Source organism: Rissa tridactyla, chromosome 5 (genome assembly GCF_028500815.1).
Source record: "Rissa tridactyla isolate bRisTri1 chromosome 5, bRisTri1.patW.cur.20221130, whole genome shotgun sequence".
In the NCBI taxonomy this organism is placed as follows: Eukaryota; Metazoa; Chordata; class Aves; order Charadriiformes; family Laridae; genus Rissa; species Rissa tridactyla.
In genome coordinates this window covers 42,225,928-42,245,197 of record NC_071470.1, presented here as the reverse complement: position 1 = coordinate 42,245,197, position 19,270 = coordinate 42,225,928, and the positions used below count along the sequence as shown (strand labels likewise).

At 37.1% G+C, this 19,270-nt stretch overlaps 1 protein-coding gene across 4 annotated transcripts in view; it reads right to left on the bottom strand.

Moving 5' to 3' along the window:
• Positions 1–19,270, bottom strand: part of SH3RF1 (SH3 domain containing ring finger 1) — a 92,537-nt gene that overhangs the window by 12,324 nt on the left and 60,943 nt on the right. For all 4 annotated transcript variants that reach the window (XM_054203213.1, XM_054203214.1, XM_054203211.1 and 1 more), the window contains 5 exons: positions 15,424–15,726; positions 14,391–14,501; positions 6,172–6,326; positions 3,733–3,903; positions 3,320–3,579 (listed from right to left, as the gene is read on the bottom strand). In XM_054203213.1, coding sequence (XP_054059188.1) covers positions 3,320–3,579; positions 3,733–3,903; positions 6,172–6,326; positions 14,391–14,501; positions 15,424–15,726 — 1,000 coding nt within the window. The remainder of the gene's footprint in view (positions 1–3,319; positions 3,580–3,732; positions 3,904–6,171; positions 6,327–14,390; positions 14,502–15,423; positions 15,727–19,270) is intronic.

Genomic DNA, 19,270 nt, shown 5'->3' with positions numbered 1-19,270 from the left:
TAGCAGCATATGCTACCCTACTTGCATCAGTATGCAACAGACGAATAACAGCACTGCAACTATTGTGGAGAAATCCAAGCTACTAAGTAAAATGCTTCACGTACAGACAGAGATGCAAAGCAAAGATTATATTTTAGTTTGTATGAGCTAGCTAAATCCTGCCTGGAACTTGTTTGTTCCTTTTAATATGCTATGTAGTTGTCAGAGCACATAAAACAAAGTAGGAAGAAACACCCCTTATAGAAGCTGCTAAAAATATAATTGGATTGTTTTCCCTGAACTATTTCACAAAATCCACAACAGATTTAGTGGGTCTTTCAAACAATAAGTACAGTGGCAATTACTTCTATGAGTGGTTTCTCTGAAAACGTAAGTTATTGTCTCTTGGGATGTTTAAATATAGAAGTGGGTTTATTCATACCCCTGTGAAATAAAAGGAACATCTACACTGGAAGTTGGAGAACAGCACAGGGCTGAATATATTAACCTGAGCTGCAGCCTAGATGCAAAACACAGAGCTCTACATGAACTAATTTATCCTTTCCAAGAAGCAACATTGCAATTATAGTTATATGGTCAACCATATGTGCTTTTGGATCATTTCAACAGCTTGGGTATCTCTGCGCCACTGGGTGGTATGAAGTGCAGACGTCTCACCCAAATAATAAGAGGCACAATGCAGCATCCCAGCACTGCACAGCCTCTTTCCTCAGTATCTAAGGAGGGGTCATCCCTCTAGCTTGGTCATGTACATTTCAATGTATCAATTCACTCCAATTTTTCAGATACTAATTAGAGTTTTGGGCTTGTTATAAGTGATATCCTGGAATCAAGCCTCCAGCACTTGCTCTCTTTATTCTCCTCTCTACAAATTCCCCCGGTAATTTGGTTAGATTGCATCAACAGTACATTAGAGAAGACTGACAAAGTTCACAAATTTGATATAACAATCCCACAGTATTATACCCAATTACAATCTCTATGATAAGAAATGCAAATTCTTTCTTAAAAAGAAAGCACCACTAAATGCTCTGTCTGTTTTTTGATATGTAACCTCTTCCCCTGTAGCAGGCCTTCCCTAACTCCAAAAACCATGAACATTTCCAAAAAGAAGATAAGGAGAGCACAGCAAGATTTTTTGTGAAAAACAATTATTAATGCTGCCATTTGTTCGTGAGACAAAGTCAGTTTCCTTACCAGTAGCTGCTATTCTTCAAGATATGTCTATATTTACATGCAATCAATGGAGTACAAGTATGGAATAGCTTTCTGGTTTTGTTTTCTTATCCCTGATGGAAACTGTAGGAAAAATGCTTCAAGTCACCCTATTTTCATACAGTTCATCCTTAAGTGAAATAGGAAGAATATACATTTTCTTCCCAGTTCCTTTTAATCAAAAAATGCATACCCCCTCAGCGAGGGTGAAGTCAAGCAATGTCTCGCCAAGATCATTTGAAGAAGGGTCCTTGAAGTTCTGAGCTAAAATTAAACTGAAGAACAGCACTGCAAAATGCAGCATTGATCTGTGAAGCCTCATCAAGAGAGTAACGTTGAGCAAAGGTGCTAGGGAAAGCTCAAGATGATCACATTTCAGATGCTGCCTACAAGGTTCTCTGTAATATTTGAACGTGAAGCAGCCATTATTGCTTCAGTTCTCAGGCTCTTATAAGGGACAGATCTGTATTTGGGACTGAATGCTACACCTTTATACCGCAATCCAACGGTAAGTTCTCTGTGAAGAGAATGCAGCCCCTTTGATTTTTCTGTTTTTGACCTAAAAAGTTGGTGGGAAGTATGTTGTCATGTTTTCCAGCTGATTGGAACTGTAAGAGCTTATTCGTCTTGACAGCAGTGTAGAGATGCAGGGACAGAAAGGCCTCTGGAGCCCACAGGAGCTTTCTCCTTTGTGCTGTCACTTGTAAGCTTCTTGGCAGCTCAAAAGAAGGATTTAGAGTCGAAACCTCCTATGCCTGAGAGGCAGGAAAGTACAGATGTTTGCTTAGTTTCTCTTACCAGCTGCCAATAGCACCTGGTTATTTTTATTTAAAGGCAAATAATAAAGTTGTTACAGAGGACTATCACATCTGTTCCAGCCTAAGATCAGACTGGAGGAAGATGAGGCCAATTAAGGAAATGAAATATCTGAAGACATATGTACATATCCTACATCCATAAGCAAACCTGGTGCTGACATCTGAACATTCACAGGGTATTTTAGGAGAAGCATGACTGCAGAGGGAGTGGGCTAATTCATGGATCTTGAGACCATATGAAACAATCACCCTTAAGGAGATAACAGATAATACCATTTGCATCTTTTGCTTTCTCGTCTGCTCTGCCAATAAGAATCTCGTGATTAAAAAAACCTTTGTCATGACTCTCTCAGCCAAGAGATCTTAGGCCCCAAATTCAAAGCCGAAAGAGGGAACCACTGGGATAGTTTGAAATGGAGTATTTTTTTTTTTTTTTTCATTTTCTTTTGAGGCCCTAGGAGCAACTGGAACAGATCAGGCTCCAGTTGTGTGGTATTTTCCTAGCCTGGCAAATCCACAGACGAGTGCATGGATTTGGTAAACAAAAACTCTTGAAAACACCACTATCAATCTTTTTAGATCTGGGTTTAAATAACAAGGCATGTTTCGCTATGATGTGGCCTGCCTCAGACAGTAAAGTTATACCTATCAGAAACACAGATTTTTATGACAAAGATGGTATGGATCTTGAAGCCAATATACTCTTGGTGTTTCAGAGTCAAAGCTGAAAGAAGCTGCAGTCAAGTTCACAGAACAAACTGTAATGCCTAAGGACCAACCCTGAGCCAGAAGAAGGAATGAATGCTAAAGGTCTTCAAAGATGTTAGGAGAGGATTTAAAAGTGAATCCTAAATTAGAGCAATCTGTAGCTGTTATGCAGATAACACAAAAAAATAAGCTATGACTCAGATGTTCTTATCACCTTCATTACTATATGAAATGCATATGAGTGGGGAAGCTCAAAGAATGCCCCCATCCCAGATACTGCTGGAATAAAAGAAGTTCCACCTAAAGTACTTCCATATAAATTCCCAATGGTAGGAGTCTGTATGTACACACAGTTGCTTAAAGGCGAATAATAAAAGATTCAACAGTTCAGAGAGATATATTGTAATTTCAGAAAGCATTCAATTCTAAAAAAACTAAATTAAAAAATGCCTTAAAAAACCCCAACACATATTTACACATACCCTGACTCCAGACACTTGGACAGACAGACCCTACAGTCTGTCTACCACACATAAAAAGCTGGGGGTTTTTTTGTTTTGGGTTTGTTTTTTTTTTACCTGTTCTAACTGCGTTGCGAGCCTGGTTGACTGTCATTTGTCCTGTCACGTGCATAAGGACCTTGGTTTGTGGACTAGTTTGGATATGCGCTGCAGAAACCACAGCTGTGGGTACTGTGCTGGAGTTCACTGCCACACCATTCCCCTGGAGCTTCTGAGATGTTCCACTAGCAGTGGAAGGGCTGACCATAGTTACCACTCGTCCCGTTTGGCCAGCGGTAGACATGGGAACTTTTGTTTGTGATGCACTTGTCACTGTCCTGCCAAAATTAAAAGCAAAACATAACTGAAAAATGAGCTAGTTACTAAAACCCGCAGGTCTTCTATTATCCAATTTTAGCATTAAATATAAGAACAGAATCATTTTGGACTTGAAACTAGAAAACTATTTAGACACTTGTATAAAAATATACCTTGTAACTGGAGCCACATAATTTCCAGGAAAAACACCGATCTTGCTTGTATGCATGGAAGTTCCCTTGAACCAGCCATCTTGACAGCGTTCAAACACTAAGAACATTTCTCCCTTCCGCAGTTCCAGTTCATCTTCTTTTCGAGGAGTGTAAGGGTATATAGCAATATACCTGAAAGACAGGACAGTAGATGCAATTGATAAACCTAAAACAATTGAAAATATCACTTGTGTTTTCTGGCAGAGAGAGGTCAGTCAGAGATGGGAAGGCAATGGCAGAAAGGGTTACGTGTTAGTCAATCCATCATACTGTTAAAATATTAAAACAGATATTAAGGGAAACAAGGACCATTAAGAACATCCTCCTAACTGCACTTCAATGTAACGTACAATACATCTAATAAGATTGTCCATTTTCTTTATTAAGTTAGTGCACTTAATTAAACCGGTGTTTATCAGCTACAGAAGTGAAAGTAAGTATCAGAACTACTTTTCAAATTGCAAAATTGGAATCACCTTGTGCAACTGCAGTGCCAAAAAAAAGATACGTTACTAGAACTTGAAGTCTGTGGGTAATGTAGCTAGCAGTTATTCACTTGTAAAGGTTATTTCCTTTTTTTTTTTAATTCTGACCAACACTAATGCATAATAGACTGCATCTGAAACCATAGTGAGAGTTCAGAAACAGGTTTCATTTTTAATTTTTAAACAGACATTCTTAGGAAAAAAAATAGTAAAAAAGTTGAAGGTCCCGCAGTTGCATGTTGGAATATTCCTAGAGAAGTCTTCAAATAAGATTGCACAATTTCCTATTGTCACATTAAAAAATTATACCGTTCTAACCACCACTGTTCTATTTTCTGCCACAGTTTGAACATGAGAAAAATGTTTAAATCATTGATATAAAAAACTTTTATATAATTATGGATCCAGACCTATGGGAAATAGCATTCTAATAAATAACATTTTCTCAAAAAGAATATACTTTTCACAAGAGACAGACAATTAAGGTAGGTGGGAAGAATATTCCCTTTCACGAAAAAGGATCCATGATTACTTGCAATGCTGGTCTTTCCCACTCTCCTTGTTACCCCAAGGGTAAAAAAACAGCCTTGCAAAACATTCTTGTGTCAAAATTGTCTCTTGTGCACAGTAATGACAGCACTAACTGTATGCTTCTCCTTTTTGCATCATATTGTTGATCCTTGCTGTCCACCCAGGAAACTCTGCATTAAATCTGCAAAAATGCTTTAAAGGCAATATAGGTACCTGGTAAAGCAAGTCCAAAATATGCTTTAAAGGCAACACATGACACACTGGCAACAAAAGGCTGGTACATGATTTAGGGGTGATCTACAAAGCTACATACTGAAGCTCTATGGGAAAGCAACTGATGTGCTTTAATTGGTGTTCATTAACTTCCCTTTTAGTTAAATCATTCAAAATTTCATTAGTATCCTCATATAAAGCAACCCTTTGAAGATGGAGGATGGGAATAAATGAGATGGGAACTTGATTAACTGCACTAAGCACAGTAATCCATAAGAAGCAGCGTTAAAATGCTTGACACCAAAGAAACAGCCCAAATCCAGATGCACCTGCTATACAAGAAGGGCGCTCTTTAGGAGTGGGAGGAAACCTGGTGGGAAGATAAAAATAAAGACGCAGAACAAAAGCCGTCCTTGCATTATTCAAACGTGTCCTATTAGATGGTTCAGCCACTCCTAAATTTTATTTTTTCTTTTATCGTTCTGATTCTCCAAGCGACACACAAAGAAGTTTCCAAGAAGAAAGATGTTGTCAGCAGCACGTTAATATACAAAATATTTTCACCCAAAAGGATGACGCACATTTGCTTGTATTACAAGTGTGAAGACATAACGCTAACTAGCAGCTTTCTGCCTTCATTCCAAATTGCCACCCTCTAATTAACTGAACTGTAGAATCTTCAGTCAAATTTCAATCGCAACTTACACAAGCAGTCTGACAATGACATGCTAATAAAACAGTCTAAATGAAACACAGCGCTTTCTGTGTTTTGTCAGAAGTTATTCCATATGAGAACAGCCTTTTCATTCCATACATAACGGAAAACATTGAATAAATTCACTCCAGAGTTTGCCACTCGCGAGTTATACAGTCCGCATCGCTAACTCAAGGATTCATTAATCTTCTGCATGATAAATACTTTATATTTTCAACGTGAGTCCTTTCTACACACAGCAGCAGCTGATTATATTTACCTAAGACATAAATAACCCTCAGTATAAAGGCTGTTTGGGGATATCACCTTTATATATGTTGTGTTGCTTTTGTTCTGAGTTGTATGCTTGGCTTTCTGGGAATTCTAGCAGAACGCAGCCAGCTGGCATGATGTACACGTGATATTATTGATCTCATTCCATTTTTCTGACTAGTGAAAATTTTCAATTTTACTTACACACTTGGACGAGTTTGCGGTCGTAAATGCGCCATTTGGTCAGTTGATCCTGATGTGGGCCTTTGGATGACACCTGCAGACTGAGGTCCAGAAGAGGCCGAGGCAATGATTGCCGCAGACAAGAGAGGTGGTGGCGGAAGCGGAGGATTCATATTCTGATTTTATGAGAACAAAAAAAAAAATAGCAACAGATGATCAATACTGTTTGATGAGTTGAATCAGCTGCAAAAAAAAAAAAAAAAAAAAAAAAAAAAGAAGTATGGTGTCCTAAGGAAATGGGAAAAAAACCCAGCCATGTTCAGTGTTCTTTTACCTACTGGTACTATAGAACTGGAGAGTTAGGTTTGTCTGTATTTCTCTTTTTCCAGTTTAAAATCTTGAAGTCTTGGCAGCTAATTAAGCAAATGACAAGCAATTTCTCAGCCCAGGAAAAACGGAAAGCATTGTTTCTAATTATAACATCTTTAGGATAGGACTCGACAAAAATTCAGAAGCCTTCCAGGAGGTAGATTTTGCATCCTACTGCTGACTGTAGTTCAAAACATGAATGTTTTTGTAACCTGAAGCTGAAACATAATATACAATTCAGCAGCAGTGCACCCAAACCCACCCCTTCTGGGGGAAATTTTCTTTTGATGTATGGGTTACAAAAGCGAGCACAATATGAGACCATAGTCACTGAGCTATTGTTACCACTTTCTCCTATTCTTCTAGTTTAAAGAGTTAGCTTTTGAAATTCAGTATTATCAAGATTGGTAATCTTTAACAAACACCCCAGTAAAAAGGCACAGTCCTTTTACAGGCAGATCGTAATGGGGGTCCTGCCTACAGCCTTCTGTGCCTTTTGAGAATCAATGGAGCAATTGTTACCTTCTGCTCTGTAAAGCCTCAGACAATTCTTTAGGACCTTGTGTACTGACACTCCTGGGAAAAGTCTCTCACAAAAGGAGAACTTTTCCTTCCCCCCTTCCAAAAATAATTGTTTGTGTTACAACGCACACAAAAAGAGTAATAAAGAACATCCAACATTTGAAAATGTAAAACTGAATTCATTTCAAACATGATCTTCGACTTAATGCAATCCTTTAATACAGGAACAAAACTCTAAACCACACCACTTCAGGTTTAAAAACCACATAACAAAAATATAAATTAAAAAAATGTGCTGGCTTTTCCACTACATCAGCATATAAATGCACAGCATTACATTATCAGTTTGGAAAATACGTAACTGAAAGTCGTTTTAATTCCCCTCAGTCTTCTTCTAAAGGTAGGGGTTTTTTTGTTTTTCTAAAGAAAAACCTATAAGGAAAATAAGTTTCAGTTCTATACTGTGTCATTATTACCTCGCTGCATTTGGAGGAAGTGTCTATAAAAAGACAGCTCTCTGAATTAGTCTTACGCTGTCAAAACACAGTAAAGAACTGCATGATTAAAAGCTTTCAAATCTAGAGAAAACTGATTAACTCTTACAGTTTTTCAGTCAAAATTCTTATGCTTAGTCATGATACAAATTGCATGGTATATCGTGAAATACTCCTATTTTAAGTAAAGCTTTTTTTCTGGTCGTACATTAACAATCTTTTAAGACCAAATACGCCTCCCGTATCCCACTTAAAGCAGACATGACCTGCTGGAGAAACATCGTGAGCTTTGATACTACTAGTTGAATTATTTACAAGAACTGCAATTGCATTTGCTTCACATTCTAGATCTCCATCCATCCAATCATCTTTTAAAAATATCTTGGTAATTCATACTGAAATGCCAACATTTCTCTTTCAGTTGCTTTACAGCAGAAGTAATTTCCCCCTCCCAATCAGCTTCAACAAATGTCTTAGCTGAATCCAAGCTGAACACAGCGTCTAAATTTTAGGCAACCTGTCTATAAAATATAAATTCAAATCTTCTTTTAGGCATCTAGATTCCTACACGTGGTAGAACCTGTAAATCCACATCAGGAGATTATTAGCTGGAAATCTTTAAAATTAAACCTATTCATGCACAATATCAAGGTTGTCACGATTCCACACTTCCTGCATCTCTAAAGATATAAATGCTGGGCGTTGTATTTTATTCATTTGAGCACACAACATATATTGAATTTTTAGCTGCAATAAAGGCACCTTCACGGCTCTATTTTATTCTGCTTTATTTGGGTTCTGCTCCCCTCCCCATGTCTATTACTACGGTAATGAAATCTGCAGTGAGCCACAGCCCAATTAAACTCCTAAAGTCTTGGCAAGTACTTAGAAATCTAAATAAACTACCTGGTAGGCTTTAGAGGACTAATGCTCCTCAGCGTGCACTGCTACAACTTGATAAAATAGATCTAAATGCCCTACCTAAGTTTTCAGTAAGTTTTCTGGCATGTAAGCATTTTTCTAGCTATTGAGACACATACCTACCTCCAGAGCACAAGCTAGTTTTGAGGGTTCCCATAGTCAACAATCTGTGAAAGAATATATGCAAACCCTGCATGATTTAATAAAATATGCTTATCAAAATAATTAAGAGTACTTTTATGTTAGGTAGTTGAGGGAGAAAAAATTGAAAGTTTCTGCAAGTACTTTTCAGACAAGTGCACTTTCAAGCATATAAAACAGCAAATCAGTGAGAATTTTTTTAATTAGAAGATGAAACATTGCATAATTTGATACTCAATGTATGTAAAGTCTTCAAATAGTACCTATACTCATGCTCTAGAAACTCATACATATAACTAAGTTTAAATATAATTAGGCTGCATTCCCATATCAGTCAACTGAAGATCAATAATCAGCTCGCCCAAAGAATAACAAAAGGCACAGCAGTGGAAAAAACATTCATTAACTGTCTTCGTTCCCACAAGGTCTAGGAAAAAATATATGACTTGCAAAATCCCCCGAGGGCTAACAAATTAAGGCTCATGTTTAACAAAATTCCTGAACTATAAATAAATGTTATCAAGAACAGGCCTCTCATACAAAACCTCATCATTTCTTTCAGCTGCTTCCTCTTCCCAACAAAAGCTGATTTGAATTTTTGTTGGTTAAGACTCAGACAGTTCTTATTTAAGCGTCCTCCTGACTTACACTATTGAATCAGCTGGAACTACAGGGAAGAGAGATGAATGTCATCAGTATACTATAACCCTCACAGCTTGTGCCTCATTAATAATAATTCAGACTACCTTATATACTTTCACATAGAGGGGTAAATTTTTTTGTGTGGGCAAGAGAATAGGACAAGAAAAAACGGGCATTTTAAAATTTTTTAAACCTTCAGCACATCAGCGAATGTAAACCATCCAAATATAGACCACCTATTTCTGCTTGTTAACTGCACATACCAAAACACCATTTCAAAGTCAATATATTCAATCTGCAGAAGTAGCAATATGGATATCTAGGTCGACTGCAGTCCAAAATACTTTTAACTTTTCAAGAGACTGTAAAGGCAGAATGAAAGGAAGGTAAGTTACCTGTTGTTGCTACATTCTGTTTTTCTTCTGATGCTTTTGCATGTAACTCTAACTTTGCTGTAGCATATTTTGTCTCTGTTTTTCCCGTATCATGGTTTAAATCACATATTTGCTTTAACAGTTTTTTCAGCAAAATCTATGGCAACTAAATCTCCTCCGTTAGATAACTACCTTATAAATTACATCCAAGAATTTCCTCCCAAGTAAATGAGCCTTACATAATTGTACGTGCATATTTTCACCCAACAACTACTGAACTTGACATCTGCTATTTATATTTTATAAAGAACTTCAAATATACTAAGCACCTACAAGGTTCAAAAATGCCAGTGGCCAAGAAAAGCAGACCAATTAATGCACCCATTAAGGGCAAAGTTGTGGTTTGAAGTCCCCAAGAACAGTGTAAATGATAATATCACAGTCAAAAGTCTCAGCTGTGAGAAGTTTGTCTCAGTTCATAGCTTCTTCAATTTCAAAGAATCAAACCTCAAAACACAAAACAAGAATTAATGCTCCCGGCTAAAGAACTAGGCTAAAGAACTGCTGCTGTAAAACAAAACTTTTAAATAAATTATCACAGGTTTTCTGAATGCAAATTAAAAGTTGCTTAAGTGATGCAAGCAGCAAATAGTGTATACGGTCACTCAACAAACGCACTCTCATTCCTAAGTTTTACTTATGTCAATTTTGGCTGCAAATTTGTAAATAACTTACTTCATACAACATTTGGTACCAAACAGCATCTACAAAAGACTATTATGGACAAAATAAAATTAATACAATCGGCATTTTTAGAACCACCATGACATTTCCCAAAATAACAATGTAACAAACTAAAATGTGATCCTATACGTGTACATAGATAAAAGACTCACAGGCTCCTTTGGGCTAGGAATTAATCTCAACTGCCTTAGAGAAACTTGCTACCCAACAAGACAGCTCAAAATACCTCCTCTTAACAATAAAAAAGCCATCTTTGCTATAGAACATAAGAGAAGACCCTAGCTTTTCTTTCCTTCTAGATTCAGGACTGATAAATATAGCAATGATGCATAAATTCAGGATTCTTTGTTGATGGGGAATCATGCTTATCCTCTCTGATTTCTTCTTTTCCCCTTAATCCGAGTTTGGCATGAAGTAAAAGAAGTTGTATAAACAGCTTGCTCTCAAAGAGCAATCAACTACTTCAAATAGTATTATATACACGAAAACAACTGACAGGAAGAAGATCCAATTAAACCATCTTCATGCTAAAGAGAAACGCCCTGTTCCAATTTAACTCCCTTGTCATTTGCTTAGTATTCAGAAATGAAAAAAAAAGCTAAAGGGAGAGCTCAGAGAAATGCAGGAGTTTATACTTACAAAAGCAAAAAATACAAAACCAAAACGACTCAAGCCAATCACTTCTGATGTATGAAATCATACAATCGCAATTGTTCTGTAGCTTAAAATTAATACTCAGAATGTCAGGTATTTCCAGATGGGAAACATCTAGAGAGACAAGAACATCACCTTCTCTCTTGACCTGTCAGAACCATTTTGCACATTTCTAGAATTAAAACAAGAGTTCATGAAGCAAGAGGAAAAGTGGACGTAAGAGACACACTTCACAGTCTGTGACTATAAACTGCATCATCATTTAATCTATCACTGATAGTAAAAGAACACAGGAACGACCTGACTGTAGCCTGGGCTGCCAGCTTGTATTTTAGTCATGCTGAAAACAAGTCAAGAAGAAACAGAACATCATGTACAGAAGGTTATTGACTTTTAAAGAGGGTGGCAGAGAATAATTCAGGTTCTCAATGGGAATTATATGCCTAATTGGAAACATAACCAGGAACATGGTTATCACAAAGAGAAAGTAGCGCTCCAGGATACAGGACGATCATGTGGCAGGAGTTTCACTCCATGCTGCGTTTAGCACTGTAATTTAATTCCTGTGGGTACCATTGGTAAGATCGCTTTTGAAAAAGCTTATGCAACTAAAGCACCCAAGGTGGTTTAATGACTTTGCACCAGTACCAAAATAAAGTATTTTTCCATGTTGGCATCAAAGAAAGAACTACTGATTCTTAATAACAAACAAAAGTGTTTGTTACTGTGAGGGGGGAAAAAAAAGCAACTTCTGACAGAACTTTTGAAATTATGCTTTGAATCCTGCTTACCCCATCCTCTCCAAAACATATCTCATCCACAAATCAAATTAATTACTCAACGTTTGCAGCATATATGTTAGCTAGACTTGTATTCTGACTAACAGCACAAATGGCACCAAAATTGATTTTGTTTGCTCAGTTCTCACAGGTATTTTCTGAAGGACAGAATGAAAGAAATATAAAAGATTACGTGGATTAGTATATAAGCAGCTAATTGTTTCTAGTATTAGATGTACATCTCATACGCAAAAAAAGGACATGGGAGTCCTTCCTGGTGGACACCAAATTGAACAGGAGCCAACAATGTGCCCTTGTGGCAAAGAAGTGTAATGGTTCATTAGGAGCAGTCTTGCCAGCAGGTCAAGGGAGATGATCCTTCCTCTCTCCTCAGCACTGATGAGGCCAAACCTGGAGTACTGTGTCCCGTTCTGGGCTCTCCAGTGCAAGAGAGACACAGACATACTGGAGAGTCCAGCAAAGGGCCACTAAGGTAATTAAAGGACTGGAGCATCTCTCCTACAAGGAAAGGTGAGAGAGCTGGGACTGTTCAGCCTACAGAAGGCTCAGGAGAAACTCATCAATGTTTATAAGTACCTGAAGGGAAGGTACAAAGATGACGGAGCCATGCTTTTTTCAGTGGTGCCCAGTGAAACACAAACTGAAACACAGGAGGCTCAGTCTGAGTATCAGGAAACAGTTTTTCACTGTGAGGGTGACTGAGCACTGGCACAGGTGTCCTGCAGAGGTTGTGGAATCTCCATCCTTGGAGATATTCAAAAGTCTGGACACCCTCCTGGGCAAACTGGCTTTAGGTGGCCCTGCTTGAGCAGGGACATTAGACTAGATGACCTCCAGAGGTCCCTTCCAACCTCAACCACTCTGTGACTTTAAAATATGAATCTAAATATAAGGAGATTATTAATTCATTCGAGATTAATACACATTTAACAGTAGGATTGCACAGATGATCCACAGATTGAAGGAGCTCTTAAGAATAAAAGGACAACACGTTGCTGCAGCGCAATCTGCATCACTCAGTAAGGCAGGGCAAAAGCACACTGTGCGTACAATTGTCAATAATAAGATCATCTGTCTGAAGAACAAAGAATGTGAAATACATTTCCTTGGGTGAGATAAATTATTACATCACTAGTGACAAAAATTTGTGGATATTTAGCTGAACTTAAACTTTCTGCTACACTCAGGCCAAATGAATGGATACAAATTCTCAAGATATAAACACCAGACTATCAGGGTAAAAGTATTTTTAACACTAAGAATGACTGTGCAGTACTGTACTCAGTTCTGGAATGTGCTTACCATGTGCTTGCCATGCCAGAACAAAGTATTGGAAATAATTCAGAAAGTAACAACATCATAATTTTAAGGACTGGAAAACATAACTTAAGAGCCCCGAAGAAAGCTGTCAAAATGCAACCTCTCAGCTGTGACCAAGCCACACCTAAGCATTTACGTAAACAACAACAAGTTGATAATAGAAGACAGACAATTCTGCCTTCGATTTTGCAGACAAATGTGTAAAATGATCCAAGTGCTGAAAGTTGAAAACAAAACCAGACAAATTTAGCAGCAAGGCTACTCATTATGTTTTACTGGCTTTAAAAGACTGCAAGGATAATTAGACACCTAAACAAGATCAAGCCTTGGAGTTTTTTGTTTGGCTTGTTTGTTTTGGTTTATTATTTTAAACTAAGTGGATATTTATTATTCAGCTGTCCCTCTCCCCCTAAAAGTGAGGGGTACAATTTCTGGACTTGCAACAAGAATTAAATTTAGAGAATTCCTATGATCAACATAAAAGCTTATTAAGTTCCCTTGAAGATCTCTGAAAACTGGTATCCACAATCTTTACTGCAGTTAAGGTCAGGCTCCGATAAGTGCAGTAGGACATTCCAGAGCATCTCCACCACAAGCACAGCAAAATAAAGAATTTCAGTTGGTTTTGGAATGAAATCCTGTACTTTTTGAATGCTTTGTCCAAAGGAAACAGCATTGCAATGTATTCCTTCCTTTAAAAGATGGCCATTTGCAACAGTTTTTCGTATTGATCTCCAAGAACCTAACTTAGACACGCTAGATATGTTCATCTGCCACAGGCATACGCATGACTAAAATCATTATATTTAATCAGAAAAAAGCAGAGTTTTGAAACTTATTTCAGAGAATCTTGATAATATTGAGTCAAATAAGACAGAAATATCCGGCAGCTGTGGTCTCAAGTTGATGTTTTTTTGTAAGATCTTGCTTATTTCCCCGAATATCCCCCCCCCCAGTATAATCTCTTTCCTACTCATGCTGAAAAGAAACACTGTTCTGGAAGGCAGCATGCTCCTTGTGTTTACTGCAGAGAAATGACAGAGGAAAGCTGGAGAAATGGATATGCATGACAGGATGCAGATATTATTGTATCAATAATGCTTTTGCTATAGTTCCAATTTATACCATTGTCTATCACATAGACAATCATCATAAACCCATCATTTCAAATCACTGTATCAGAACTGGAGGGAATTAAAAAAAAGACTGTACAGACTAATGATAAATGTGAAGGCTGAGTTTTCTTAAATGGTACTTACACCAAGAGCAGCTTGGTAGGTAACTTCTGATGGGAAGGTAAATGAAGGCCCTGTTGTGACTGGGCTGCTAGGGGGTGGAGTCACAATTAGCCCCGTAGTACCGATATGAACCTGTCAAAGAATAAAAAAAACCGAAGAGTCAGTTCTGAGTAGTTTAATAAGAGCTGGTTCTGACACAGCTGTAAGCTTCATGGTCAAAATCACCAGTACTCCACTATCTATAACTTTAGCCTAGAACTAATTTTGTGTTAGATACTCAAACAAACAGTATTGGATCACACTGCTTGCTTTTTTTCCCCTCCAATGTTTCAGAAACTTTGGAGATCTATTGAACTAGCGACGTGAAACACACTTTGACCAATGTCAGTTTTCTTTTTTTTTCATAAAAGGCTGTCAGATCCCAAAGACATGCAAATAAAACCTATTTACCAGCTCAATATAAAATGACACCAACCCTTCTTAGCCTTCATTACTATCTCTTCTCCCAAAATGTAATCTCTGTGTGAAACAGACAACTGTTCACAAGCTACTGTAGCTTGTAACTAAAAGCTTTGACGAAACAGGAGATTAACAATTAAATAAAGCCAGATAAATATTTCTACTTATCACAATCAGATTAATATGGTACATTTCTGGAATTCATGTAATTTTCAAGTTGAATTTACCTTTTACTTGCATGCGCTTTATTAACATCCAATATTACATTCAATTTAGAAAAAAACCCAAGAAATTAAATCACTCCAGTTTCTAGTTTCCACAGTTTAATAAAAATCTTCGTGGCAGTTAAGAAATTAACTATTGTGAAAAAAATTAGCTTGCAAGACCAAAAATATTTACTATCATTGCATAAGAAGTGTTGTAAAATGTTTTCCTTAAACGCTCTCATGTTGGAAGATAAACTTTGTGAAAGCATACGTTAATATTAATTACATATAATTAATAACGTGAAGCAAGTAATCTGACAAGATCAGAAGCCTTTATAGTTATTTTTTTAAAAAAATACATGGTTTATATTTGATTTGATGTAAATTACCTGAGAAGGGGCACTACAGGAAAGCCCCGTCAGCTCACTTATGCGGGCTGCTGCAGTTGGGTTGCTGGAGCTGATAAGGACAGGAGGACTGATTTCCATTGAGTGGCGATTCTGAGAAGACTGTGAAGACTTGTTGGACATAGTGAGGGAGGTAAAAGAGTGCCGTTTTTTGGTGTTTTTCTTAGTATCGGTGTGCTTTTGGGTTGAATTGTTGTGGGATGCCCCAGAGGTACCTTCTCCAGAGTCAACAGCAGAACCTGAGGGCTTATCCAATTCTATCAGCTGTTTGGCCGCCGTGTTAAACTACAAAGATAGTCACATATTAGTATTTTTTTTATTTATAAAAAACACCATGTAACTATGGTTATTGTTAGCTATACAAACTATGACATACTGACCTACTCTAAAAATTAGTCATTACAGAGTGACAAGTGTTTCGCTACAAACCCAACACACTTACTGTTGGGCTGCTGTGGACTACCCACCAGAGGTAAAATTTCAATCAAGAAAGGACATTATGCTCTAGCCCAGCTATGGATTAATTCAGCAGTATCTGCTGCCTGTGCTATCTGGAAGACAGGCTAAATGACAGCGGTCCCCTTTGACTTTATAATATAAAAATCTGTATTAAAAAACTTCATGAATGTTCATTTCATTTTAAGCCTTTTTTGTTTTGTTTGTAAGTATGACATAAGCCCACACCTCTGCATGTGGGCTCTTGAAGACATTCTTCCTAGCACTCCTTGGAATTTATGCATCTATCTTTAATACTACCAGTAGTAAAAACCAGCCTTCCTAAATACAGATTTAAGAACATAGTAGGACAGACTGAAGATCCAGCTATATCCGTATACTGCCTGATAACATGTAGCTATACAAGCGTAAGACAGTATAAGCAGAAAAGAAACATACATTGGCAATTCTGTGGAAATACCTTCTCAACTTCTGAATTTTCTAATGCAGAGGCAGCATCTCTGTGCTAAGAACCCTCAAATGCATTTTTCGTTTTCTAGGCTTATCTAATGAATTTTGTTCACAATGAAATTTTCGATTTGTTAATTTTTTACAATAATATTATATTAAATGCAAACAAATCCTTCCTTTCCAATGAAGAAATATGGAATCCCACACATTTTCTTCTTACGATGAAATGTCAACTATGTAAGGGAAGGAGGGGCAAACAAAAACCCCTACATTTTTCATAAACCCTTTATTTCCAGAAAATCTATCTATATTTTAGAGCTATTGCAAATAATAATGTCAGAATTCTCATTTATTCATGAGCTGAAGTAACATCAGCACCAGCTTTCTGAACAAGTTGACTAATGTTATTATGTACCACTAAATATGAATGCTGTTATTTGGATAAGTGTAGCCAATTATGAATAAGGGAAAAAAATATTTTCTGAAGAACATAAGGATGAAAGAATGAACTTAGTTACTGGGAAAGCACTATTTCTATTCTTCGGCATATTATTTCTTCTCTTTATTTTACCCATTTTTCCACAAGTCTTAAGATACTACTATGCTCATAAAGAGTTTTAAAGCTTTACTAGATGAATAACACATCATTAATCATGATAGCATCAAGACTGATTTAAATGCAGCTCCCAAAAATGACAATAGCTTATACCCTGAACACCCTCCTATCTCTGAGGACAAGTAGATATGTACGAAGCAGTACAAAACAATAAAGAATATATAATTTTTTCAATACAGAAAAGGTTTTCAAAGTGCTATTTGAAAGATGAGATCTGGAAGGAAATTCCATGCATTTATAGAAGAAATAGACAAAGTTCAAAACTAGAAATACCTGGAACAATGAGGAGTTGACATAAAAACCTACTAGGATGTAACAGCAGGAAAATTAAAATTGTGAAATACTTGAAGAGGAAGAACTACCTAGAACATACTGCAGTAAAAGAGGGGCAAAATGGAGTATCTGAAAAAGGATACAAAGATGAGAATGTAGAATTTTTTCCTAAATATTCTTATCGTTGGGCCTTTATAAAGCAGCTTAAGAGAACAGCAAGGACAGGAGAAGACAATGCCACAGTAGTAAACAATTCTAAGAAAAAGGTGGATGCTAGATTTTCCTTCCTGCCAATACTGGGCATGGATCATTTGGACAAAATAATTTTGTACCACTCGTGTAGTACGGATGACATAACCATACAGCTTTCTCCAATTAATTTGCAAGCCCATTATTTAGATAATTATTTTTTTTATTCATTGATTTTTAAATTTAGAGCAAACATACTTATAACAGACCATTGAATTTTATCACAGTACACTGATATGAGGCTGAAGGATATGAAACAAGTAGAAAATAAGACCGAAAAAAGCCTGCTCTGCTACACATCCTGTCAAGGTCCTATCCTTCATCATGGAAGAACATGCAGGCTATTTTGCAAATTTTATTTTTTCCAACTCAGATTGAAATTCTTCCATGTCCTTTCTGAGAATCTGTGTCTTACGTATTGTCTTATACAATGGCTGCAACCTCTTCTATTCTTATCTAATCTACCCTCCTATTTAGCAAAGAGCCTGTTCACAAATTACACAGATCAGAGAAAGAAAAGCAGTACTCGTTTCTAAAACAAGATCTGCCTAACTGGAACAGTTAAGGGACCACTCAGGAGTAAAAAACAAAACCAAAAGCCACTCTGCTAAAAGCACCCCGAGGTACCTGTTACACCTAATTATGTTTGTTTACCTCCTGATGCTATTAATGCCTGCAGAATCTGGATACTTCTATATGGTGAACAACCTATTAAAGTTAAGGCTCGCCCATGGGACTGATTCAAGACTGATACAAATATAAGCAATGTAGTGAGCTTTCTTATGTAGAGAAGCAAACACAAGACAACAGCATAAGCCTAAACATGGAAGTGAACTGATCACTGGCTTTTTCTTAGAAGCAACCTGAGGACAGCAATAGTTGCAGAATATTTTGCAGAGTGCAGTTTGCACCTTCCTTGAGAAGAGAAATGAAGACCTTGGATGCATTGTCCAAAGAAATGGCTAGCAACAAGTCAAGGTCACCAGGGGAATTCATCCCACTCATGCTATGAAGTGTTTCAATACAGCGTTCCTTTCTGCAACAAATACCCCTGTATCTATTCTCACATTTTCTACATCAGTTGTTTTCCTGAACCTGTATTCGAACCAAAGCTTCTTTAACTTTTACATGCATATTTATTTGGGTTTTTTCATTCAACAAAATCTTTGCTGTAACAGGTAGCCTGAAATCCAATTCCCCTTCCTGCCAAAACCCAGGAAACAACAATTTTCCAAACAGGGCCAGACAGAGGTGGCTGAGCCGTGTCTCAGTGCTGCGGGAGGGCTGGAGGCCAGCAGAGAGGTTTTTGTCTGCTTGCAGCCATCGGGAGAAATTATCAAATAGACTCTCATGCAAGACCTATTTCCAGGTCTTTTATGGTTGTGCTTTACTGTACTTATTTTACAAATGACTTCAGGTGTTCTTCACTCACACGTAGGTAGTTAGAATTTAAATATCAACCCTTTCTGAAATTAAGTCAAAATACCATCTTCTCCCTCCAACGATCTTTCTGCTCATGTTAATTCAAAATTTTTATTTATGCAATTTTACTACATCACCATACGTCAAGGAGTTATTTTTCCACATTATCAACGCAATTATTAGTCAAATTCCAATTTCTAGACAAGATTTCACTTTCACATACATTTGTAAAGAAAGGAGGAAAGTATAAGTGGAACAAAGGTAAAACTTTGTCCTTATTTGACATTATTGTTGCTAAGCATCATCCTGGAGGAGAGGAAATAGCTTACAAACCTGAATTCAGCTTTGCAATTAAAGTTTTGG